This window comes from Clupea harengus, chromosome 5 (genome assembly GCF_900700415.2).
Source record: "Clupea harengus chromosome 5, Ch_v2.0.2, whole genome shotgun sequence".
In the NCBI taxonomy this organism is placed as follows: Eukaryota; Metazoa; Chordata; class Actinopteri; order Clupeiformes; family Clupeidae; genus Clupea; species Clupea harengus.
In genome coordinates, this window is record NC_045156.1 from 2,253,083 (window position 1) to 2,278,922 (window position 25,840).

The window sequence follows — 25,840 nt, forward strand, 5'->3', positions numbered from 1 at the left end:
ATGTCCTATCTCACACTAGCATGAAAATCAAATTCACCAGGGTATTTCCCGCCAAATACACCTGTTTTGGTCAATCATTGTCAATCTCACTGATTCTCACGCTAAGTCAGTCTTGAAAGTTGGCAACTCTACAAACTCTCTTTATAAAACTATAGTCAGTGAAAAGACTATCCTACCTCTGCAGTCGAGACACAATTTACATAGCTACTTGAACATGACTCAAGAAGCACCATGACTCAAGAAGCATCCCCTCATCGTCTCTGTCTCTCTACTCAGGGTCCTCCTGGTAACTCTGGACCCCCTGGTCCTCCTGGTCCTCCCGGCCCTGGCATCGACATGTCCGCTTTCGCCGGCCTGGGTCAGCCCGAGAAGGGTCCCGATCCCATGAGGTACATGCGGGCCGACCAGGCTGCCGGAGGCCTGCGCCAACACGACGCCGAGGTGGACGCCACCCTCAAGTCCCTCAACAGCCAGATCGAGAACATCCGCAGCCCCGAGGGCTCCAAGAAGAACCCTGCCCGCACCTGCAGAGACCTCAAGCTGTGCCACCCCGACTGGAAGAGCGGTAAGTGGATGGAGGCACATTTGTGCAGTGCACAACAGACAACAGATGTGCAGTGCACTTCCCAGAGAAATGTTATTGCTTGGATAAGTCCATAAAAAGATTCTCAAGAAACATTCACATGAATATTGACCTAAAGATGAAGCTGTTGCAATGTACAACATTATGTGAATGTTTTTATGCTATATAATATTCCCTTCATTTTAGGGGGCAGTTCTCAGCAGTAATTGGCCATCTGAACGCCAGCTGGGAGGATAGTCAACAAGCTTGATATTCAGTGACTGTGCCCCCACAATGTCTCTAGCCTCTTGAGTAAATATCTCTGCTTTAAAAAGATTCTCATCCTTGTGCCTCTCCTCTGGTTTGCTGTGCAGGCGAGTACTGGATTGACCCTAACCAGGGCTGCACCGTCGATGCCATCAAGGTGTTCTGCAACATGGAGACTGGCGAGAGTTGCGTGCATCCCAAGCCTTCCAGCATCCCACGCAAGAACTGGTGGTCCAGCAAGGGCAACGACCGCAAGCACGTCTGGTTCGGCGAGACCATTAATGGCGGTTTCCATGTGAGTCCACCCCCCCCATACTTCTATTCATGATGACTGTTTCCCATGTGCTGTACACTTGGAGCTATAAAACCATGCGCTTCACACCCAGAAGCCATTTTTTTTGTTTACTGGTAGTGACCAAAATCCATGGACATGTCAGGTCCAGTTCGTCCTCTCACTCTCCACTCTGCCCCCTATAGTTCAGCTATGGCGATGACAGTCTGGCTGCCAACACTGCCAGCATCCAGATGACCTTCCTCAGACTGCTGTCCACAGAGGCCGCCCAGAACCTCACCTACCACTGCAAGAATAGTGTGGCCTACATGGACTCAGCCACGGGCAACCTGAAGAAGGCTGTGCTGCTGCAGGGCTCCAACGATGTGGAGATCCGCGCCGAGGGCAACAGCCGCTTCACATACAGCGTGCTGGAGGATGGCTGCACGGTGAGGCACCGCGACATAAAACATATTCACACACACACACACACACACACACACACACACACATTCATAGTTTCAGTATACATATAATAAAAGGAATTTGTCTGAATGAACTAACACTGGGTCTGGTTTATCTCACAGAAACACACAGGACAATGGGGCAAGACAGTCATCGAGTACAGATCGCAGAAGACCTCTCGCCTGCCCATCGTGGACATCGCCCCCATGGACATCGGTGGACCCAACCAGGAGTTTGGCGTTGATGTTGGTGCTGTATGCTTCTTGTAAAGAGAAGGCTGACAAGATGAGACAAGAATATAAAACGTGAGAGGAAAAACACTCCAAAAAAACAAGGAAGAAAGAAAGAAAGGAACAGGAAATAAATCGAAAGATCAAGACACTTTTCTAAAAAAAAACGGGACTCTTTTTTTCTAAGTAAAAAAGTGCTTTCCAAGTCGTACTCCTAGGATATATGCACTGAAAGGCACCGGCAATATTCATCTGTGATTTCCTCCCAACAAAGACCACCAAAATCACTTCATGTCCCAAACCCCAACACCCCCCCCCCCCCCCCCCCCCCCCCCCCCCCCAAACTCCCCACCCCCCGCCCATCTCTCTAACCCACCATGGGCTGACCTCCCCTTGCAAGCAGTTGGAATGATGACGGCGAAAAGAAAAGAGGGAAGAGCCAGAGTGTAAGAAGCAAGAAAACTATCGCATGTCTTGGTTTTTTTTTATTTATTTATTGTTGAGGTGTGGGTCCCTAGTGTTGCCTGGAACCGAGTGCATAGCCTAAGACAGAAGGCCACCTTCACAGCAGGATGCAGTCCCCCGCCACTCTTTTCTCCCTTCCTCTGTGTTCAGTCACCCACGCATATATCTACCCCAAAACCAACCAAAACTCAAACAGTGTACTAAGTGCAGGTGTTCTGACATCTACCACCACAGTGTGTATGGAAAATTACTGTGTATTATAATAAAATCAATGGTGCTATTGTTGTAAAACAGTCTGTATTTTTTAACAGCCAGATACTGATTATATATTATACCTGTATATATGTATATATATGTATATGTGTATACATATATATACAGCATTTTTTATTTTTGTTTTAATTTTTTTGTTTAGAAAGCACGTTTCAAGGTGGAATATATTTTTCCAACTTGAAGCCTGCTTTCTCTACTTCCTTTTTGGAGTGGCCTGATTAGGAGCTATTTTTTTATTTCACTTATCAGAAACCTTTTGATTTGAATCTCTCCCCAGTCAATTTATTTGAATTTTTGCTTTGCTTTGTTTGAATAGTAATCTTTTAAAGCTACCTCACACTGAGATTTAAAACAAACTACAAAATTAAAGCCTTGAAAATGTCCAGATTAGCTCAATTGGAGCTCGGCAGGAGACATGCGTCAGGAGTAGCAGCACACCTCTAGGCTGTGCTGTGAGTTTTTTAAAATTCAGTCATTGTCAGCAATGCCCATTCCCATTCCCCACCCTTCCCTAAAACCCCCCACACTCCCTCACTTCTTTCCCAGAATTCCCATCTGGCCCCCTCACACGAGCTACACCCCCTGCCCTGGCAAATAGATTGGCACATCTGAACTGGAACATGCCACGCCAGCGAGCCCTGGACCAACACTCCCAGCATATTAGCACAAGACAATTGCTCAGCCTCTCTTGTGCCAAGGGTAGCCAGTGAGTGGCCAGGGTAGGGGGTGTCTTAATTTGTGAGGGTGTGTGTATTTTTTATTATTATTAATATTATTATTAATAATAATAATAACATTAATATTATTATGGTCGTGATCATGATTTTTGTTTTGCTTTGTTTTGTTTTGTTTTTTTTGTTTTGTTACGGTTTTAATAAATGTAAATTCGAAATAAAAGAAAAACCAAGTAACAGACTGAAGTCACTTCTGTACTTTCTCTATTCACCGAGAGGATGGTGTGTGATGTACAAAATGTGGGGGGGACATTTTTTTCTTTTTCACAACATCCCCCCCCCCCCCTTTGATTTTCCTTTGCTCTCAACCATATGCATCTCTGGTGCCACTACTTTCACACAGACAAACAAGGGAAAAGAAAGACGGCCGCCTGTCCTGGCCTGGCTGGGCTAGTGCGACTCTGCTTCTGTATGGCAGAGCGGTGACATGAGGGCTGCATCCTCAGCTCTGAAGACCCTGACAAGACCAGACCTGTCAGCACAGGGGTGGGCCTTTTTTTATTAATTTTTTTTTTCTTCGCCTCTTGTTTGGTGTCTCTGGGGAGCTAAAAGGCAAAAAAAAAACAAGTAAGAACAGGAAAGAGTGGACAGACGTTCAAAAAATAATTTTGTATATGTAAGATATTTTTTTCTTCTCCAGTATTTTTTTTTTTCAAATACTAGTTTTAAGCATGGTAGAGTAGAAATGGGAATCGTTGCCAGCCGTGATCAACAGTACTCTTGTTCATTGATTGTGATTTTGTACCTCTCTGTTCTCAATCTCCTTCATGACTTTTGACCTTAGCAATAAAAGGTAGAATTATTTTGATGAATGAAACAGCGCTATGTTTGATTTTTATTGTTTTGACTTTGTTTTTGTTTGTTTTTTCCAATTCAATTTAATTTATTCCATGCGAAGCAATAAACATTATGTTTACTTTTACATTTTAGGACCTATGTTTGCCACTTCTTAAAATCATATAAACTTTGGACATTTTTACTATGATGTAGTTTTGCAGTTGTGGTCATTTTTTAATTTATTATAAAAAATATTATAGTAACTGGGCAATCATCCTAACAAGGTTAGAGTACTTACAAATAGCTTATCATTTTTGTAATACTATGGACACTTTAATTGTATTTCTTTTCTAAGAATGAATAGAATGAAATAACACAAACATATACGAAAACCGTACAGAATTCCCCCTTTCTCTTTTAAATGGTGGAACAATTCTTAAAGCAAAGAGCACAATAGCTTCATTCAAGAAAATGTTCCTCTTATACAAAAAATAAAGAAGACAACGATTGGGACTCTTTACTGTGAATCAAAAACATGTAAAGACAACTTTAGAAAAACAATTACACAATACACATGTAGTCAGGATACACTTTGAACAGCTGACAGGACCGACAACATTTAAGAAATTCTGCCAATGAGACTGTGTAGACAACAAAGCACAAAGACACACCACACCAAGTGACTCCAGACATGAATGCCTATAAGAGATTTCCAGGGCAGTTTTAATCCTCCCCCTTTTAATGTACCCGCTTCTGTACATTAACTGCAGACAGTGGAAATACTGAGCGGGTTGGTCAGGAGAGCAACACGCTTTAGTTGCACTAATCATGGTAAGTCATAAACAAAGACTACAGATGCTTCCCCACTCACAGTGATGAAGCTGAAGACTTGCCTTGAAGATGAATGCAACACATTTCACATTGTACAGTAGACTGAAGAAAATCACAAATACAGCTCTGTCAGTGTTTTCCAGGTTGTTGGTAGTATGTGGGCTACACACTAACCTGCAAATTTGAAATGTGAAGTTATTTTATTCAGCACCTATATTACACCAGAATTTCAAGGTTGTTAAAAGAGGGTGTGGGATGATCTATATAACACCTCCCTTGGGGTTGTACTAAGATCCACACAGACGTGAAAAAGAATCAATTTAATTTATAACACTGTGGAGCTTAATTATTAAACTCATTCTAAATCGGGTATTAATTTCTCTACCCCCCTAGACAGTACTATTTTGTAAGGTGCCTACTTAAAAGTACTCACTCACATTGCCACACACTCCTCCACATCTGCAGGAGAAAGAGGCCGTTGCTATCAGCACCACACGTTCAAGGACAAAAATAGATCCACAGAGTAATGAGCCTAACCTGGATGTGATTTCTGATCCTGTGGCCACGAATGGATTATTCCATTATCATCTGGGGAAAATGAGCACCTCAAATCAGCACTCATAGCCATCAGGTCATTAGGATGGATGTGGACATGTTTCATTTACATTTCTGCTTGATCAGCATTTCTAACATCAATCTGCTATGCTGGTTATTTGAAAGATTCCCTCTTCAATAAAGCTTGAAAACAGCCAACCTTCAACACGACAAGACAAAATACCTACAAAAACAATTGTAAACAAACCAGCTCTCAATCAACACATATTAAGCCATAGAAGTATCAATAGCTACAAATCTCTATCACATTACATTTTTAATAACAGTGAAAAGAGTGAGCCCTTCTGTATGACTCTTGGTTTAGTTTTCCAGTAAACCCCCCCCCCCAGGTGTAATAAGCTACATATTGCCTCCAGACCTCCGCCAGCTCTGGTTTAAACAAGGACTTCTGCACAGTGTCTCTCAGAAGCCTGTGCTTAGTGTATCTGTTTCTGTGGGGGCCTTCTTCGGGCTCGGCAGACTCTTGAGGTACTCCAGGTGTCGCCGGGCCTCGGCCTGGTTCTGCCGCACGTAGTAGACCACGTACACGATGACCACAAAGAACCACACGAACATGGTGACCAGCATGGCCACGTCGGTGGTCTTGCGCTGCATACTGCAGAAGTTGACGCCGGCATCCAGCAGCTTGACCAGCGAGTGACCGGCGTGGCTGCCGGCGGTCGGCTCCTCCCAGCGGCTGCCCTCGCCGGCGCTGCGGGTCGAACTCTCGCACACAATGCCATTGACCGTCTCGGGCTCCAGGTTGAGTGTCTGCATGAGCTCCTGCAGGGTGCAGTCGCAGTGCCACGGGTTATGGTAGAGACGCGTCTTGGCGCGCGTGCCGCCAAACTCTTCGCGCGTGGCCTGCCGCAGCTGGTTGTGCGAGAGGTCCAGCAGGCGCAGCTCGGGGGTCAGGTGGCGCAGCGCGCCCGACGTCAGGGTCTCGATGCGGTTGTGCGACAGGTAAAGTTCCTGCAGGTGCAGCAGCTCGCTGAAGGCGTGCTCGGGGATGCGACGGATGAAGTTGCGCTCCAGGTGCAGCGAGACGGTGTCCGTGGGCAGATCCTCGGGCACCTCGTGGAGCCCTGCGTCCACGCACAGCACTGTGTGGCTCTCCCAGGCGCACTGGCAGCCCTCGGGGCACTGGGCACGCGTCTGATCCCACAGCCAGGCACAGAGCAGGGCACACAACCAGCATCCTGCTCCCACACCATTACCCATCCTCCAGGCTGAGCCCATCGTCTCAACATAGCCACCGACACACACTACATCCAGAGGGAGAGGCTCGGACTGCCTGAGAGAGAAAGAGAGAGACAGATACAAAGGGGAAACAGAGAGAAAAGGGCAGGAAGATAGAGAGACAGGAATAGAGTGAAAGAAGGGGAAAGGGTGGTAAGAAAGAGAGAGATGGAGAAAGAGAGACAGAGGGATGGAGATGGTGTGAGACAGAAAGACGGAGAGAGAGGGAAACGGAGAGACACCGCAGTAGAGAGAAAGACAGGGAGAATGGGAAAGCGAGACAGAGCGGGAGAGCGAGAGTGGAATAGGAGACAGAGAGGGAGAAGGAGAGAGAGAAAGGGTGATGAGGAAAGGTTCAGGACCTATCACTGTGCTGGGCTCCAGCTAAGAATAAGGTCAGTGGGAAATGAAGGCAGTGAGAGCACAGACACACGGAGAGAATCTGTGAGTGAGAGAAATGCGACCACCTTTATCTGCACAGATGAGCTTATAGCCATGATCACGATCATCACCAGGTGCAGATGGATGCAAAAATGGGAATATGAAAAAATTATTTATGATGTCCATCGATTTCACATCAAACTTTCAGTAGACGGGGGAAGAGTGCCAATATCCTATGCAGTCAATCATGACACAGAGAACATTCATTGCTGAATACACATTTCATGATGACAGCATAGATGAACTAAGTAAAGATAAGGAAAAGCATGATAATAAAACCTACAACATGAATGGGGATCTGTCTAATAAAAATATATTTCGGGGTCTGGGGGAAACGAAAAGTGCTCTCCCGTGACATGAAAAATCAACACAATTAACTTTAGTCAAATATGAGAGCCAAATGAATAATGCAGCTCGGAAACCCTGTGATATTTCACGTGTGACATTTGGCGCCCCTTTCTATAGGAGCGTACACATTAACAACGGGCAGAAAGAGTGAGAGAGTGAGAGTGAGAGAGAGGGAGACAGAGAGAGAGAGAGAGAGAGAGAGAGAGAGAGAGAGAGAGAGAGAGAGAGAGAGAGAGTATGCCTATCATTTTTTCACTTCTTTGCCATGCACCGTCTTTCTCCTTCACTTGTGTACTCATTCATCTGTCTCTCCACTGGTGCACACCGTCAGCAGCTCTGGGCCATATCTCACAGGAGGAGACGAACCAGGGTGCGGAGAGGGGGAGATCAATAACTCCCAGCACCACTGCCACACTACTACTGCGCCCAACATCAATCTGGGCTCTGTCGATAACCACACAGTCAGGGGTGGCATCGACCATGTCATATCTGTTCGCCTGTCTAGGGAAAAGCAAACTACACGACAGAAACTCATCACGGGAACAGCAGGGGTGTGCACCACGACAGCACACCTTCTGCCTGGGTTGCCTCTCCCTCCTATTTACACCAGTGACAGAGTGTCTATCCCCAAGGCCTACTGCATGTGTAAATAACTATTAGACAAGATGCTACTGATACTAGTCTTCAGCATGAACATGGAGACTCAATGACAAAACAGATTTGAAAAAAAATCCCCATAGCCATTTGGTCAGAAGAGTGACCTAAATAGTAAATGTTGATATTGTGAAAGAGACTACTTTTTTCGATTCACTCATGCAACCACATTGGAATAGGGGTCCCCCACCCACCCCAAGACCATATTGACCTACTTTCCTGTCCTATAGATGGCACCTGAGTCAGAAATACCTTCTCCACCCTGATTTTCTTTCTAATGTGGTTCACACGCTGACAAAACAGTCTGTGGGGGTGACATCTGGACTGCCATTTTAAAAGCCAGTATATCAACAGCAGTCTCTTGCTAGTAGCAGTGCAAAGACTATTTTGATTCTTAATTAAACTGGGTCATGAGAAATTGTAAGGATAGATGCAAACCAGAGATAGTTAGTGAGTGTGCGTGAGTGTGTGTGTGTGTGAGAGAGAGAGAGAGATAAAGAAAGAGAGGTGTTGATGACATTTTATCATGTATGTGTGGTTGTGTCAGATTGAGTTTGAGTTCACACAAGCATCCTGGGGGCATATATGGGGAGCAAGGCTGACTGACAGCTGTTGATAGAAATAGAAAAGCCTTTATTGTCATTGTATTTATACAACGAAATTTTGATTAGTGACAACTAATGGCAATATTTACCACAAATATCCCAGTCAACATTTCGGTTAAGTTTTGCCATATCGCTGTGTAGAAACAGTTAATGTGGTGATTAAATCAAAGAATTACACAGAATTTCTCATTCCAACTTCCTAAATATTTCTAGAAAAACATATGTTGATGAAATATTTAAAACACCATGCTTAAAGATGTTCTTGAACAGACAGACGCAAAGCAAAATCAGCACATGAAAAATTACCGAGGTGTCATTCTTAACAAAAACTTATTCATTGCTGTATTTCTTGAAGTGGTGCGTTTGTCACCACACAATAGGCTCCAACGAATTTACTGCACCCACCTGTAACATCAATCTGCCTCAATCCTGAACGCTGTCACAAAATGCGCTGACTTTGGAGCGCTTCAAGCCTTGGGATTGTATATGAAGTCCTCGATAGCAGCCGGGTGTCGAGGGCTTTTCGATCACTTATTTTGATTTAAAAAACATTTGAAAATGTGGTTAAACAGAAAGTGACCTCTTCTCTTCATTACAAAGTACCTATTACCAAATGAAATCGCGATGTAGTGCTGGTATAGCCTATTTTTCTCTACAATCCTACTCCACTTTGTGTGCAGCTATTGTAATGTGTCGGTGCACAGAGAGAGAGAGATACAGGACGTATTTTGATGGGAGAATCAAACTCACTCACTCTCCCATCTCTCCCTCTCTCTCTCCCTCTTAAAGAGACAGTCGTGAAATCTCAGGTAATAAGATGCTGATCTACAGCCATTTATAGGGAACTTCTGAGAGGTCGGCATGATATTCATAATGTTGCTTAATTCTATAGATATAGATTAATTCTATAGATCTTTAAAATTACCCAAGATAAACCTGGCCTGTACGGCTAATTAATTATATATAATTCAGGTTACCACTATCTAACCTAAATACAACTATCAAAATAGGACTAGTAGAAATGTAAGAAAATAACTAATTAACACGATGGCCCTGCCTACACTGTAGTAGACATATTTGAAATCACTCCAGCATTGATAATTGACCCAAAGAGCAAAGAATTATAGGCTATGTATATGTTATCTGTATATGCATTTTGTATTCATATAGTATTATTTACCATATCATGTACTATTCTGACACATAACTGAAAGAAAGCTATTAATTGGCCTAATTCAATTACAGTTGCATTACAAGAGAACTGCCTCTTTCGATGCATGGTTTTGTCAACTACAACAAATCCTATTACATCAAAACCACACCACGCATTTGTGTTTAAGATTTGTCACCACACATACAGTCACTATTTGTGTCAAGGTTGTGAGACTGAAGGAAGGAAAACACTTGCTGATGAACCGTCAGATCAATGGCGTTTAACATCCTTGGCTGTCATAGCAAGACAAACCGGATGTCTGAATGAGTCAGATAGCCCAAGTCTGGATCGATGGGTAAGTGAAGACTGAGAAGCTGAGACATGGAAAACATTTAAGATTTGCCGCCCATCGCTCTGCCTCAAACACCCCCCTCAGTCACATTGATCTGCTGCAAACTTGACAGCAACACATCTCAGCCAGGGGAAAGGACGGAAGAAAGGCATAAGACTGGGTTTGCCAAACAAGCTAGCTGACTTATGATTATCTATTGATTTTCATATTACAAAACCCTACTGACTTATGACATACTTTCTCTCATATTACAGGTTACAGGGCACACAGTCTGCTTGTCTCATCTCTCAGAGAAAATTGCAGCCAAACAAATCAGCAAGTCAACCAACTTTAGACAGTCGAATGCTCCACTGAGAGACAAATACTCTTATTATTGGAGGTGGCTTCGGTGACCCAGATTTTGACTGTCAATCCAAACTGTCTCGCAACAGGCGTCAATGCCATTTCTCAAAACCATCATCATGTTATGGGCAGGGAGGGATAAGGCGCCACCGGGGGCGGCGGAAACGGCCCGGTAACATGTTGTTCTGCCTACGGAGAGCCCTGATGGTCAGCGTGTCCGTGCCATGTTGAGCTTGCCCAGGCTCGGCAGGTCCCGCTCAGCCCAGCCAGTGATGATGAAACTCTCAGCAAAAAGAAAAGTAAAATGAGTTTGGAGGCTGAATCCAATCTCAGCAACAACCTCTTCTACTAAAAGCGATGATCATCGCGTCAGTAATCACAATAGCCACTTGACTAGATTGTGGGCTGGCACTGAGTCACAGTTGGAGGTGGAAGAAGCACTAACCGAGATGGGCACAGCTTGGCATCTCAGCGCTGGCAATAGCTCTATCGCCTGTCAGAGATGCAACCTTTTTTGCTTTCAAAAATTGCATCATCAAGATGATGAAGAAGTAGTCAATCTGTGTTGTGTAACTACACATTGTATCGGCCTTTACAACACAAAGTTACGTATTCTTCCTCCCACCACCATCATCATTATTATCATTATGCTCAGTCTGTGAGCATGCCTCAGGTGGCCTTTGTCCATGCCAGCACAGTCTGACAGCCCAGCTCTCCCATTCTACCACTGCAGACTATATAGAGTAGATGAAAAGCCACGTGAGTGTCAAGCTTGTTGCAGAATGGCCTTCATTGGATTGAGACCTTGGCTTCAGCCCAGGGGAACAAAGCCTCAGTTGTTGAGTGTTGATGGTGAAATAGTTTTATGTGAGTACGTGTGTGTGTGTGTGTGTGTGTGTCTGTACGATATCTAAAATGAAACAGCAGTTTGACACATGATATCTACAGTAAACCATCAGAAGTGTGTTATTTATGCATATTCACATTTTGTCAGAAGACCTAATCCCATTTATTTGAAGATGCATTAACTGGCGACGTCTCCGTAATATAACATCAGACGGTCTCACCAAAAAGTGAACGAATCAGTGGAGCTCAATGTCCTCGCTGCGATGAGCACTACTACAAACTAAGAACCAATTTGTCTGTATCTCAGAAGTGGATCTACAAAGGGAATTGAGCCAGCCAATTTAGACTGAAGTACAGAGGAGCAAGAGGGAGGGGACAGGATCAGACATGAATCAGTTACAGATGTTCCGAGATGGCAAAATGTGACTGACCCCAAATGGCTGATTTGCGATGGACTAGTGTCCCCTGTGAAGGAGTCTACCAACTGCAGATGTACTCTAGGGCAATTAATGTACTCTAGGGCAATTAAGGACACCAGAGTTCATTGTGTGCGCCAGTGACATTAACAGATAAGACATGAAAAGAAATAAGACAGAGGGGCAGGTTAGTCTGGGTAGGCAGGGTGTGCAGATCAGAGCAAAAAAGACCAGGACAACTAGCAGTGAGAGATGAAGGGCAATTTACAGAAACTATTCAAATGGAACTGGAGCCACAGCTCTTTGATATCTCCTCTGGTCTTTATGGTCCACTGGACATTGTTAGCGCAAAACCAGTGATTAGCAGTGATGACATTGTAGGCTATCTTCACTCATGAGAATTCTTGATACAGCAGAGATGAGCACTCATCAATTAAATATGACAGTTTTGATGAATTTTAAATTGTCACATATCCAACCATTTTAGGGTTCTAGATCTGGGGCATGTCATTACTGTGGTTTAGTCATGCGATATCTACATTCTGACATTCTGTTCCGAAAGCCAGAGGCAATATCTCATTCTGTAGCATGGAGTCCACAAATGACAAAGTGAGAAACAGATGCACAAATACATATTTTATTAGAAAAGGACACACGCAGCACATTACCCTGTGTATAACGAGACATGTCCTAAATTGAACGGTCTTCCTCTGCTAATTCAGCTGCTTCCGTTTTCAGCCTTGTCCGTGGCTGCTGCCTGTATTGTCCGCCTGGCCATCTCCAGTGCCCCCTCCTTGGTCTTGTTCCCCCCGATGAAGCCACTGGCGTGGACGAAAATGCAGTCCGGGATTCCGCTGAGCTTGGACAAGGCGTCGTCCCGAACCCCTCTCCACTCCTCCAGCAGGGACAACCTGGGCAAGGACACAGAGAGAAGTTAACAGGAAGTTTACCGTGCTCTTTTCTGAAAATTGTGCCCTAAAGCGTCTCAAGTATCATGCTGGTTCTGAATGTCGTATCAAAGTATAAGGTGATAGCGGGGCCTGAGACTACAACTGAGGGTAAGGATACAATGCTCTACTACAGTGGCAATTGCCAATGCAGCCCCATCCATTTCTGGCAGGGAAGACAAATGAACATACAATGCCTTAGTTTACTGGAGGCTGAATGCAATCCCAGTCAATATCTAATCTTATAAATGGGCAGCAGCTGATTCTCAGACACGTGCAGCGGCTCAGATTGCAGGTGACGCTAGAGACCTCTAATGCAAAAGAGAAAAAAAAAAAGAGAGAAATGGCTTCTGGAAAGTGTTGAGCGCTCCGTCTGGAAATCTGTGGAGATTATTAACCTCACATGACTGCTTTTGCAGTAAAATCCCTCAACTCCCTGAGTGTAAGACGCATCAAATCACAATGACACAGTGGCTGAGCCCTCTTCCCCATTCAGTTAAAGTCCCCACATCAGTAAAGACGGAGACCTATAAAGAGCAGTAAAGACACAATCGAAGCGAGAGGAGGTAGGTAGGAATGAGAATGAGATTACAAAAATAGGAAACACAGAGCATTGAAGTGAATGGGCCAACATCATGAATGAACCGGACGTATGTTTTGTATTGCCTCAAGCCTTCACCTTCTCTACTAAAGCCTTCAGGGGAACAGGCACTTCCAGGGTTAATCATGGATCAAGCATGCAAACATCGAATCCTCACCAGACTTAAGACCTTATTTGCTTAGCCAACGCTTGGTCCAACTCTTGTTCTGTCACTGTATGACAACACTAAAATATGCTCGAACAGACAAAGGCAGAGGTGCCGTGGAGTCTTTTATTGGTTCGGTGAGTCAGCAACACCTGTCTGGAGATGCTGGAGGATTCACACGTTTTGCAACTGCTACTGAAGAGGAATCCACACAGTCTTCTCAGAGAGCAGACAAAAAAATCCTCGTTTATAACTCCCCTTACCAGTCCACGACACAGCACAGACCAACACGCATTTCATCCTCAAATTAACCCACTGCCCCTTTCCAGCAAGCACAAGCATTGTACCAACTGAATGGCCGACCAAACAAAACACTGCATAGATTAAAGCTTGGACAAAAAGACTGCCTGATGGCATATATTTAGCCCTCTGGATGATTATACATTCAGTCCTTTGGGTAATCCAAAGCCCATCAAAGAATAATCAGACAGAAAATGTTGGAGGTTCATCACCATGGCCACAATTTATTCATGTTGTGGAAATGGCCGGGGAAAGGTGAGGTTATTAGATGACCTGGAATTCATATTAGCCTGTGGTCCAGGTAGTCCATTCGATTAAAACAAAAACAAACTACGACCAGGAGCTACTTCAGGAAATCTTCCATTCATAAAATCCGGCTAATCATTTTGTCATTGATGGTGCAGCTCTTTGGGTCAAAATTACCCAGCACTTCCTCAGCTGCAAATAAGAGTTCCCTCTAGTACCCCGGTGTCTAAAAATAGTGCTCCTTGGGGTTGCTACGCAGTGTGAGGGCCACAGGTGACAGAGCTCCTCCTTCCCTCCCTCTCTGGAGAACATGCAAGCTGAGGTTGGACAGCGCCAGAATCCCTTAAAGGAGGCCATCTGGAGGCCGGTTTCATGTTTTTTTTCATGTTATTTATTTATTTTTAACTTCCGTTCTCAATGCCAAATTTGTTGGCATCCCTTTGGGTGGAATTGAAGATTTATCGGGATTCGATCCAATTAACAGACGTCGTTCTCTTGTGGACAGCAAAGTCCTTGTCAAGCCACCTCTAATGAGTTTCCTCAGAAAGGTGGAAAAGCATAGGGAGTAGGGCTGAACGATTTGGGGAAATAATCTAATTGCGATTTTTCCCCCAAATATTGCGATTGCGATTTAATATGCGATTTTTTTGTTTTATCCTAATTTTTTTCCCAACAAATCGTAATGAATGATGACCAACACAATATTAGATACATTTAGTGTAAAATATTATTTCCCACAATTAACATTTTTATTTAACTGCTTATTACAGAATCAAGAACAACAAATCGGTGGCTTTGCCACTGTGCATTTAAGTAATTTTAACAAAGTAATTGTAAGAATAAACACAAGGCATGCACTTTTTAAACACTGGGCAAAATTTACCATCTTAAAAAAATAAATAAATAAATAATAACGTCTTTAATCGCGAACGTTGCGGTTACAAAATCGCGTTCTATCATATCGCGATTCAATCGCAAATGCAATTAATCGTTCAGCCCTAATAGGGAGGAGGTGGAAGGGGTCCGAGCAAAGAGATCAAGGCTGGCTAGCTGAGCCTGCCAATATGCGACAGCTGATAAGATAGCGAGCAGCCAATTCATCTTCTCACCCCTTCCGCCCCAACATGGAAGAAAAGAGCTCTCATTTTATTACAGACCAACTATGAGATTAAGTACCAGAGAGAAATTTGAAAAAAATTCTAATTCTGTCACATCTAAATTCATATCTCTTGCCAATATGACATGTGCTGTTTGGCAATCCAGTTTGTCTGGCTTCAATTCTGTTTTCTGATGGTTTGCTTTCATGGACTTAAAAGCTATCCCAAACCTCTTTTAAACATCCGACATCAGACACATCTTCTATTCTAACACAAACCCAATCCACAGACAGTGGATGGTCAAGATTGTCAGAAAGGGAGGCCACAAAGTATTAACAGGGGGAAAAAATGCATTTCAAGTAAGATGTTTGTGGTATCTGCAAATAGATAATAAGAATATCCTCACCGTCTTCCTGTCAAAGCACTGTTATGCAATTCAGCTAAAAGCTTTATCCATGACAACAGCCAAAATTACTGGTGGCTCTTTTGGTATATGTCCCAAACCCTGAGCACAAGACAGGCAGCCATGACGAAGCATAGCTTACGCCACTGACTGTAACGGACCCCAGAAAAAGAAAGAGAACGTATTCAGTGGCCTGGAGTTGGTGCCCTTCTCTTTTCTCTTACTGGTTGGCCTACAGCTCTATTGTAAAAAATCCAAGCTGATATCTTCTAACATTTCGCCTTGCCTTGCGTGCTGTGGCCATCCTTGAGCAGCACTCCCACAAACAGCGAGTGGGCAATTGCAAAGAGACAAGGCGAGGCGGTGGTCAGCATAGTTTCGAAGCACGCAAGCGGTGGCCAACTAGCAAGCTAGATATATACACAAAATGGAAGGTGGCATGGTCCTTTGAGTATGACTGTGACGTGGTTGGAATTGTTTGCTGTTTATCGTGATGCGCCAGAGAGCATGGTGTTCACACCTCTCCGACCCAAACAGCAATCCTCCCATTCCCGAGGGGTGAACACATAGCTACCGTTACCATGGTGATGACATGACTGTTACACAGGCCTCATGGGATGGGGGCTGACAGTTTCTGATATTCTCCATGGCAATCGCATACCTCAGAACACATCAGGTGTGTGTATGTGTGTGTGTGTGTGTGTGTGTGTGTGTGTGTGTGTGTGCGTGCGTGCGCAGTCAATCGTTTCAGACCATCATCTGATTTGCAGAATTAATTTCCACACATTAATGGGCTGCGTAAGATATGCACATTAAGCGACTATCTTCAATTTACACGATCAACACAATTATTTCTAGGGGGGGGATCTGAAAATGGACACATGGGCCCACCAGATAAAAACATTACATTTTAATGTGCAGAAATGAACTATAAATGAGTTTCATTGGACTCATCACATTACAGTTGTATGCTAAGTTTGGGCACCCCTGTGGAAATGATTTTTAAAGTGAAAACAGTAAATAGACCCTCTGCAGCAAAAAAACAGTCATTTTAATGCTGTGTTACTTTATAAGTTATGTTCATAACTTATAAGGAGCACCTAGTAACACTCCTTTGACAGATATCACAGTTTGCAAGTTATATTTGTAGACAGCTAAGTCTTTTTATTCCTGATTCATGAATTTTCACCCACTCTTCCTTGCAAATCACTTCCTAGTTCTGAGATATATTTAGGTTGTCTTGCATGCACATCATGTTTAGATTTACCTACAGATTTTCAATCATTTTTAAGTTTTGGGGCTACTGCAGGACATTCCAAAAGCTGCAGTTTGCATTTTTATGAAGTACTTCATGGTGTATCTTGAGATATACTTAGATAGCACCAATAGATGCTAGAAAACCCCCAAACATTCACCCACATGCTTAATAGCTGCTAAGAGGTTCTTTTCATCAAATGCTGCTCCTAAAACACCTTTGTGATTTTGGCCAAATAGCACAATTTTAACTTCATCTGTTCATGCCACTTATTTCCAAAACTTTTACTTGGCATACTTCAGATCTCATCTTGACTTCCACAGTTACCCTTAAAAGCCATTTCTTAATATATCTTTGATCTCTTTTAAAAACCATCTGCTGCTTTGTCATCCAGATTCTCAGTTAGTTGCTCAGAGGAGCCTGTGTTTGTCGAGTGCCACAGCATTTGGGGAGTCAGAGAATTTATCAGCTTCTGGAATTGTCATGAGCTGACCCTAACGAATGATAACTCTTGACCTGCTTTACAAGTCCTAATGAGTTAAATTAAACTTAACGAGTACATTTTACATTCTGACATTTTAAAGTGACCAAAGGTGCCCAAACTTTTTCACTTATGCTAAACTTACTTGCTTAACTTTCTTAAAAAGTAACATTTGAATAAGTCCTCATTTTCTACTTCCTCTACTTCTTTTCACTTCAAAAATCAATTTAGCTCAGGGGTGGCCAAACTTTTGCAGACAACTGTGTAAGGATCTGACACACGCACAAGAACTGAGAGAAAGAGTGACCGTGGGAATAGATGAAAGACAGGTACCTTTAAAAAGAATGGGGAGAAACCAATCTACGTCTAAATAAGTGTAGCGAGGAAGACCAATGAGGAGAAGCAGAATGAAGGATCGAAAAAAGGAAATAAAAAGTCTACCCAATGCACAAACTCATGAAGGACAGAAAGAGAGGGCGAGAACATGGGGAGGAGGGGTGGTGTTTGAAGGACTGCACAGCGACGGACGAGTGAGACCAATGACTGTTACCTGTTCAGGAAGGTGTTGAGGCCGGCGGGCACACACTGCACCCTCCACTGAGCGCTCTGGTCCGGGTACAGGACGAACTTGATGGGGGTCTGCACGTCCAGCTCCTTCTCCAGGGAGAACAGGTGCTCCTTCCAGGGGCAACCGCCCTGGGAGAACTCCACCACTTCCCCACTGGGGTCCACCTGGATACACACACACACAGGGGGCCAACAATCAACACTGGGAATACCAAGACTTTCCATAGCCACCAACATAATTACATCATATAAAGCTCTCTGATGTTTACGACTCACCTAATAAGAGATATTAAGACATTTAACGGTTGGGTTCTACTGCTGTAAAAAGAGCAGGTATTATTCGCACTTCCCGCCTGGCATCTCATGATGTATCTCGTGATATTTAGGCTGAACTTTTCTTTAAAAATGAAAATATTTATGCTAAATAAATCTCACAATCAGACTCAGTGCCTGAGGTCATACCACTAACGTATGCAGGAATCCGACCAAGCGTGCTGACAGTGAATGTCAGTGGGTTCATTTTTGTCTTGACGCAACCCATGTTAAAATCACCTTTCCATAGCTGTCTCTAACAGCAAAGCAGACACATTAATGATTTCGGTATTGCACAACCAAACCCCTTTGGGAAAACGAAAAACCCACACCGCCACTCACAGCTTACATGAGCAACCTGCCCACATTCCATCTCTCTCCTCAGTGATGTAAACACAGAATCTGTTCACCTTCACTTGTGGTAGCTGAAGCCATCCTCCCATCACCATCTCTACATTAGTTCAGTTTGGACAGTGAATTCAATTCAATGAAGAGTGACTGCCGTTTCCCCACCTCCCCGTCTCTTTCTAAAACACCCCATTCTCACTCATCTCCGTCGGCAAATCGGCTCCGCCGCTGACAGGTACGGTGGCGCGCAGAGCTCCGCGGTGAGTGACGTGACAAACAGACAGACAGACAGTGATTGACAGGCACCTGATTTCTCATTTGGACGGCTCCCTCCACCACGGCACGGGCCGGCAGCCAGGCGTGCCGGTAATAGTCCAGGCGGTCCAGGAACTCGGCTCCCACCAGGGCCAGGGCTTTGTGGAAACCCTCCTATTAATGACACAAACATATCAAAGTCAGGAGCCTGCACTGGCGCTAAATGTTTAATGATCTCCCCTACACCAAACGATCATGTAGATAACGCCTTAGGCAGCATAGATTATGTATGCTCTGGATCATCTTATGGGTATCCTATGATGGGCACTACTGCTAAATAATATCTATTGGTCTAATCTATTTTGCACACTGGCTTCAGGCTTTTTTGTTTCCGGTGGTCACTAATGAAGGTGATAAGTCAGAGTGACACAACCTGAGCATTCAGAGCCATATCTCACTGTAGCGGCCGTTTGCGGAGAGGGAGACCGAGATCCATTATACTTTTTTACCCTAAAGGGAAAGCCTTCTGACCAGTTTGGCTTAATCTCTGCAGACCTTACAGACACACACAACACACACACACACACACACACACACACACACAGACACCTGATACCCATCTAAAAGGAATCAATCATTGACACAGATTGACTGGTGCACATTGATATAAATGTGAGTACGCACACAGAAAGTAACACACATGCAAAACACAATCACCTGCAGAGACTTCCAAGAGGACACACATATACACACACACACACACACACACACACACAAGCTCCACTTTAATCTCCCTGGAAATGGCTGTTGGACAGTGATGCCGCAGGTATAGCCAGACGTGGAGAAAAAGCCATTACTGTTTCAATCATCACAAACTGCCAGTGTGAGAAATCTCAGCATTAGTAAAATCACAGCATCTGGCCCCGGCCAGTGGCTCTCGCTTCCACCGCCGGCACTCCTCCTCCTAGACGTTTCCCAGCACCTCCACCCCCCTCTCTCACCAGTGCCACATGCCCATCATCAGCTGGCCGGCAGGTGCCCAAGTATTAGTATTACTGGCCAGATTCACTGTTGAGCCATGTTGCGTGAGGTGGAGGTACACAACTAGACTTGAAATGCTTCATAAGCCGTTAACCATGGTGCAGTATTTCTTGAGCACAGCTCCTCCACCCTCGACCCACTACTCTCTGACTGGCTTCATCCTCGACGCTGTCTGGTCACGCTGGCTCAGCGTGAAGTTGATGGCAACTGACAGGATCCATTGGAAAGTAGAAAACACTTCTGGCAGCTTTGGGAGGTCGTGTAACTGCACCACGGCTGTGTGTTGTGCCAAGGCATGAAACGTAGTGCAGGTCACACACAAACAGCGTTCTCTCTCTATCTCTCTATATCTCTCTCTCCCTCGTTTCCTTCAGTGTAATTGAGATGTCATGTCATGTGGCGAGCAGACGTTCCCGTACCTCGGTGTCCTGGCTCTTGCTGTTCCAGCGGGGATTGAGGTGGCCGACACGAGCACTCAGGGAGGTGGTGATGGTGTAGCGCGCCTCTCCGTCCGTCTGCGAGATGCCGTTGTCCACGGCATCGATCTCCTCCACAAAGTTCTCATACAGCTAAAGGAGAAAAGAAACAAAAAACCTAATCAAGTCAGAGCTCAGGACAGGAGGTGAGGAGTTCACTCTCTCCAGTTCATCTCTTGCCCCAGCTGTGAACCCCAGGGGACAATCAACCAAAGAAAAAAAGAAAATGTTCCAATGACCTGAGTCTCTGCTATTTGTCCTTCATAGAGGCTCTTGAATAATGGCTAAAAGAGACCAATTCCTATTGATGTTCTCTTCGTCGGTCTTGGCCAACCACTATCCCCCTATCTTACCCTTCCATTACCACTAACCTCTTTTGACATGAAGTGTTCCCTCTGCCTCTCTTTGCCAAAAACCTTGACAGAGTTTTGTCTTTTTTTTTTCTTTTCATTACTGATGCAACCAGAAATGTGGGACTACTCAAAGAAAAAGGACCTCCTTAATTCGTCATACCTTTCGCTAGATGAAATGGCACTTGAAAGCCTTTGCTGTTCACCTTGAGGAGGCTGTTTGTTACTCACCTTGTCGTAAAGCACCTCGAGCTGTCTGTCGCCGAGCTCCAGTTGGGTGAGATGGGCCAGGATCTCCTTGCCAAAATGCAGGTACACAAGACCGGCCGAGCTCAGCTTGGTCACCCAGGGCTTCTCTGGGCATAGGCTGTGAAAGGTCTCCGCGAATGACCTGAGAACAGGGTGAGAGTGACGCAAGTTAAAGAATTCTGCACGCTAGCCAAGGTTAAGAAAATAGGAAACTCCCTGGACAAATCTAAGTGGATTTATTTTAAATCTATGTGCACATTTATTTATGCATATTGTTCCCTCTCTAATGGGACAGAGGTACTTAGTAAGTTGTTCTGTCAAACACACCCATGGCAAGATAATGTGAACTATGAAAGCCTTTGCTTGACAGTGCGATAACTGTTGAGGAGTCATCTTTGCACCTTTGGGTTGAATAGAACCTGTATCTCTCTACGTGCCCAAAATGACTGCATGGAATAGGACTCTCCACCAGGGAATATCATTCAAATTAGACGCTACAGAGGCAAAGTCAACATAAAAATAAAGAATGCATCACAGTAAAGTAAAGCATACACAGGAGCCAATTACAGGCCACATTTACTAATAATGTTGCAAAACAGTGATACAACAAATTCCCTTAAACTGAATACAAACTCAATACAACAAACACTTAACAAAGAACATTTCAGGACCTTTTAACTCCTCTTCAGCTAAGACAAGACAAGAGGAAATCCACCCTTTCATGGTAAAGAGAAGAACTTACTACTGGTGATGTAGAATTACATGCATGGATATCTTACTAAGCCCCACATGATGACTAAACTGCATCTGTCTACTAGGTGTATAAACTGTGGGTCTATGCTCCTGATGTTAAAACTCATAAACACCGACTTTTGGTGCATCTCCATGGGAAGTGGATATGCTGAAGCATGACAATTAATTATGTTCTCATTCGTCATCCGAGAAGCCTGACTAAATATCAATCATGGAGACAATCATTTCAAAATGTGAAAATCTCCTCTGAAGTTTTCCTCCCGTGCAGCTATATTTGACCATTGGCCACCACTTTAGGTTTATCTTTAACGAGCTAATCAGAATTACTTTCACCTCAATTACATAAAGGCTGTCTGCAGGGATAAGAGAGGTGTAAACACACTCACAGCATTTTCTATCACCATAGCTGGATGAGATTAAGTGACACCAATTTAGAAGGACAATTAATTTCCTGCGGGAGTTTTGCCTCAGATAAAATAATGGCTTTGGGAGAAACGGAGCAAAAGCTTCACCTGTTCTGATTTATAGTAACCTACATTTTATTAATCATTTCTGTGCTGATTTTCAACCTCTGCACTGCTTATTAACCCTATGTAGGATTGATTTAATCAGTGATTTCATTTTTTTAATTCCCAAATATAATTCAGTCAGTGTTGTCAAATGGTGTTTAGGGGGTACATAGACCTGCACAGAAGGCGATACTGAAATAGTGAAATAGTAATATCACTTTGAAGTGTCCTCAGGTCAGAATGATGATGATAATGTCTGAGTGACCTATTTTAAGAATTGTTTTGACATGCATGACATATTCATAATTACTTTATTCACAATAAAACTCCACCATCTTCGACCAAAATGCACCAGGATATCCTCAAATCTAGTCCCTTTTATAAATCAGGGCTTCAAATATGTAAAACTACAGGCACGTTATTCTTCTCTTTCTATCAGACTACTTCTACAATACTGACACAACATGGAAAGTGAGTGGCTCTTAAATAAATGTTCCTTATGCTTCCAGATTTATCAAAAGAGAACCTATGAATACGTTGTTTTTACACAATTTGAGCTGTTCTTGCAAAGCTCTACACAGTCCCATTTATGCAGAATTTAACGGTCACTTTTTAAGGGTCACTTTTTAAAATGTCATAAATGTGTTTGGTCAGCATTCAGATCTGTTGTGCTCTTCTTGAAAATAAGATAATGCTTATTGTCTATCAAGAAATAAATACAGCTAGTGGATAACATTAGTTGACACCAATTCTGATACACCACTATAGACTTATGGAAGAACAGATGAACCCAGAGAGGTGAAAAACTTGCTTCTTCGGCTCTCAGGTGATTGGTTCCAATGAGTTTTCCTTTTGTGTGTGTGTGTGTGTGCGTGTGCGTGTGCGAGTGAGTGCAGCAAGCAGACCCTGAGAACTCCACGAGTGTGCGAGTAGTTCGCTGGTGGTGATTACAAAAGTGACAGTAATGAGTCATTTCTGCGCCGGGGACCTGTGTGTTAACGGAGTGAGTGACATGCTGGGGGGCGAGAGGACAGTGGAGTCATTAGCAGGGTAATTGACAGGACCTAGGCATCTCATCGTTTAGCAGAGGAAGGAGAGAGGGAGGGAAGGATGGGAGTGAGGGAAGAAAAGAGCACAGGAAAGAGCAGCGCACCACGGCCTCCCTCCAGTGACGTGAGGTGAGGGGAAGGAGATGAATCTACACTCATTTCAGCTGACATTTACGGTCTGCTCAGGGTGGCATCAAGCTGGAGAGCGAGTCTCCCACCCCCCTGTGTGTGTGTGTGTGTGTGTGTGTGTGTGTGTGTGTGTGTGTGTGTGTGTGTGTGTGTGTGTGTGTGTGTGTGTGTGTGTGTGTGTGGTGTGTGCATGTCTGGGCAAGTTAAATACTATCGAAAAAAAGTACACAGACAGAGGGAGCTGTTTTTTTGTGTAATATCAATGCTGAATATCCTCAGCCATCCTCCAGCAGAGTGAGTTTCTAGAGTGTACAGCACTGGAGTGCTTATGCAGGGAAATCTACCGTTTGAGCCCAAACATGCCAGGACCGCAGAGGCATATGGGGCCTGACAGGCTGTGCTGCCATATTGGGCCTGTGGTGCGGTCCTCTGGTTGGGTGTGGCTGAGAACCATAAACGTAAGAGGGAAGGTCACATTGCAGCATGGTGATGTTGGGCCAACAAACAGACTGCTCGCCACCTGAGCTACAATGGAGGGGGGTCGCCGTGGGAACAGCAATTAGCCCCACTGCCTGCTGGGTAAAGAGCAGGTCTCATATGGTTCCCAGAGAATTATATAAAGCACTGTAGACGGAAAGTGTACGTTTTATTAAGTAATCTTATTGTCCTGTCCTGCACGAGCCTGTTAATGGTGAGCAAAAACTCAGCCCTTTGACACTGTGTGCATCATTCAGCAGTGGATATTGGCCAAAAGTGGTACATCAACATAATATGATTACATAAATAGGCAGATGTTGCTGTAGATTGATTTATAATGCTATATGATTTAATATGCTTGCCTAATTATCAGGCATTTGACCCACAAAACCAACCAAACTAAATACAATAATATTAGGTCTAAAGGTTACACCATATTTTCCTCTGTAGACCAACCTCTGGTGATGATCATAGCGATGCCTCTTTGCATCAAACTCCCCTCCAACATCCACAACGAGGTCACACTTGGCAAGCTCTGCAGGGTCACGGGTTCGAATGATTTCAGCATCCTTGAGGATGACAAACATGTGAAGAAAACACATTAGGTGTGAATTAACCATGAACAACATTGCTCTCCTTCATTTCCCAACACAGATACAGGAAAAATATACTTTAAATTAAAAAAAGAATATTCCAAATTATGAATGAAAATGTGAAGTGAGTGAGTGAATAGCAGTGCTTATATGAATTGTGCTTCTATGAATTGAAAGAGCTTTGGCAGTAAAATACAGTTTTAAAAGTCTCAATATGAGTGACACCGGGACTTTACGGCTGTTGGTTGATATACATGACTGTATTGCTGTTGTTTTATTCGTTCAATTACCTGCCTGTTTTGATCTGTTCACAGAAACATACTGGTAAAAGCTCATTATACACTGCAAACGTTTTAGCAGTACAGAGGCCATTTTTTTCTGTATTGCCCAATTATAATCCAATTAAGCCATTGTGCATTTGAATTGCAATAGATGATGACGTGCATTATCTGTGTACGTTTGAGAGATAAGCAGCACGCATCAAAGTAAAACAGAAGTATGTCTCTTGCATCCAGGGGTACACTGCAATTCCCTGATTTTGAATCAAACATCAGCTAAGTAAAGCTATGCCCATGAGTCAGTCTAACTGATTTATGTCAGAGACTGGTCATTAGCTAACAATAAGCTAACGACTGCGTCTAATGCATTTGTAGGATATGCAACTGTACGATGCGACTGTGACAAACTGGGTGTTAATATACCTTGTACTCCGGGAGCTGACAAAGAAAGAAGCATGCTAACACTTCGTCGCAGTGAAATGTCCCACTGTGGGTGCCGATTTTTACTGTCATTTTTTCACTACAAAGACGCTTAGCTGTAGGAGATTGCATATATCTTCTCTCCGTTTTCCCGGCAAGGTTCAGTGTTCCCGATGAAAATTTACAAGCGTGTATCACAGAAACGCTGGAGCATGAGGCTACCTTATTCAAATAGACAGCTGTGTCCTTGTAAAAGATAGAACACTGTAAAAACCGCGATAGATATGATCTTACTAACATAGAGCTGATCAAATACACACATCCAAGGCACGCGTGCGGCGGACATATATCTCTGACGGACCGACGGAAATTACGTATTTATAACCTGACAAGTTGGTTCGTCCTATGTAATCAGAGCGATTGTGCGCAATTGTGGTCATAGCTACGTTGAACATATTTGTTAATAGTTATACACTAGGCTGTGTGATAGTCTACAGTACCAAGTTATCCACTCTAGATTAAAGGATCACATTTCCTTCTGAAATTCTGAAACCAACTGAAGTCTTGGCGGATAGGCAAAGTAAATCTTAAAACTTGACAATCCTGCTGCCTGCTTCCTCAGTTCTAGCACCTGTGACTCTGAAGCGAACCTGTCATGTTGCATGGGATCCCTGCTGCCCTTCTCAGCCCTGTG

At 43.8% G+C, this 25,840-nt stretch overlaps 3 protein-coding genes across 3 annotated transcripts in view; 1 reads left to right on the forward strand and 2 right to left on the reverse strand.

Moving 5' to 3' along the window:
• Nucleotides 1-2,120, forward strand: part of col2a1b (collagen, type II, alpha 1b) — a 40,397-nt gene extending 38,277 nt beyond the window's left edge. The window contains exons 51-54 of the mRNA XM_012827483.3: nt 277-565; nt 937-1,124; nt 1,307-1,549; nt 1,688-2,120. Of these exons, the coding sequence (XP_012682937.1) occupies nt 277-565; nt 937-1,124; nt 1,307-1,549; nt 1,688-1,834 (867 nt within the window). The 3' untranslated portion in view covers nt 1,835-2,120. The remainder of the gene's footprint in view (nt 1-276; nt 566-936; nt 1,125-1,306; nt 1,550-1,687) is intronic.
• Nucleotides 2,121-4,546: 2,426 nt separating this feature from the next.
• Nucleotides 4,547-9,481, reverse strand: LOC105900002 (leucine-rich repeat-containing protein 3-like). Its single transcript, XM_031567275.2, has 2 exons — nt 9,162-9,481; nt 4,547-6,763 (listed from the first exon to the last, which is right to left on the reverse strand). The coding sequence occupies exon 2, from the start codon at nt 6,706-6,708 to the stop codon at nt 5,893-5,895; it is 816 nt and encodes a 271-aa protein (XP_031423135.1). The 5' UTR covers nt 6,709-6,763; nt 9,162-9,481; the 3' UTR covers nt 4,547-5,892.
• A 3,007-nt stretch (nt 9,482-12,488) lies between these two features.
• myg1 (myg1 exonuclease) lies at nt 12,489-25,496 on the reverse strand. The gene is made up of 7 exons (XM_012827690.3): nt 25,150-25,496; nt 24,312-24,424; nt 20,921-21,080; nt 20,283-20,432; nt 18,874-18,996; nt 17,891-18,072; nt 12,489-12,776 (listed from the first exon to the last, which is right to left on the reverse strand). The coding sequence occupies exons 1-7, from the start codon at nt 25,444-25,446 to the stop codon at nt 12,584-12,586; spliced, it is 1,218 nt and encodes a 405-aa protein (XP_012683144.1). The 5' UTR covers nt 25,447-25,496; the 3' UTR covers nt 12,489-12,583.
• Nucleotides 25,497-25,840: the final 344 nt, after the last annotated feature.

Excerpts from the sequence above, each read along its gene's own strand:
- LOC105900002 (XM_031567275.2), bottom strand. The coding sequence starts at position 6,708 with ATGGGCTCAGCCTGGAGGATGGGTAATGGTGTGGGAGCAGGATGCTGG.
- myg1 (XM_012827690.3), bottom strand. The coding sequence starts at position 25,446 with ATGTTAGTAAGATCATATCTATCGCGGTTTTTACAGTGTTCTATCTTT. Across the intron at positions 21,081-24,311 it reads CGCTATGATCATCACCAGAG|GTCATTCGCGGAGACCTTTC; the intron begins GTTGGTCTACAG and ends CCCTGTTCTCAG. Across the intron at positions 18,997-20,282 it reads GCAAGAGCCAGGACACCGAG|GAGGGTTTCCACAAAGCCCT; the intron begins GTACGGGAACGT and ends TGTCATTAATAG.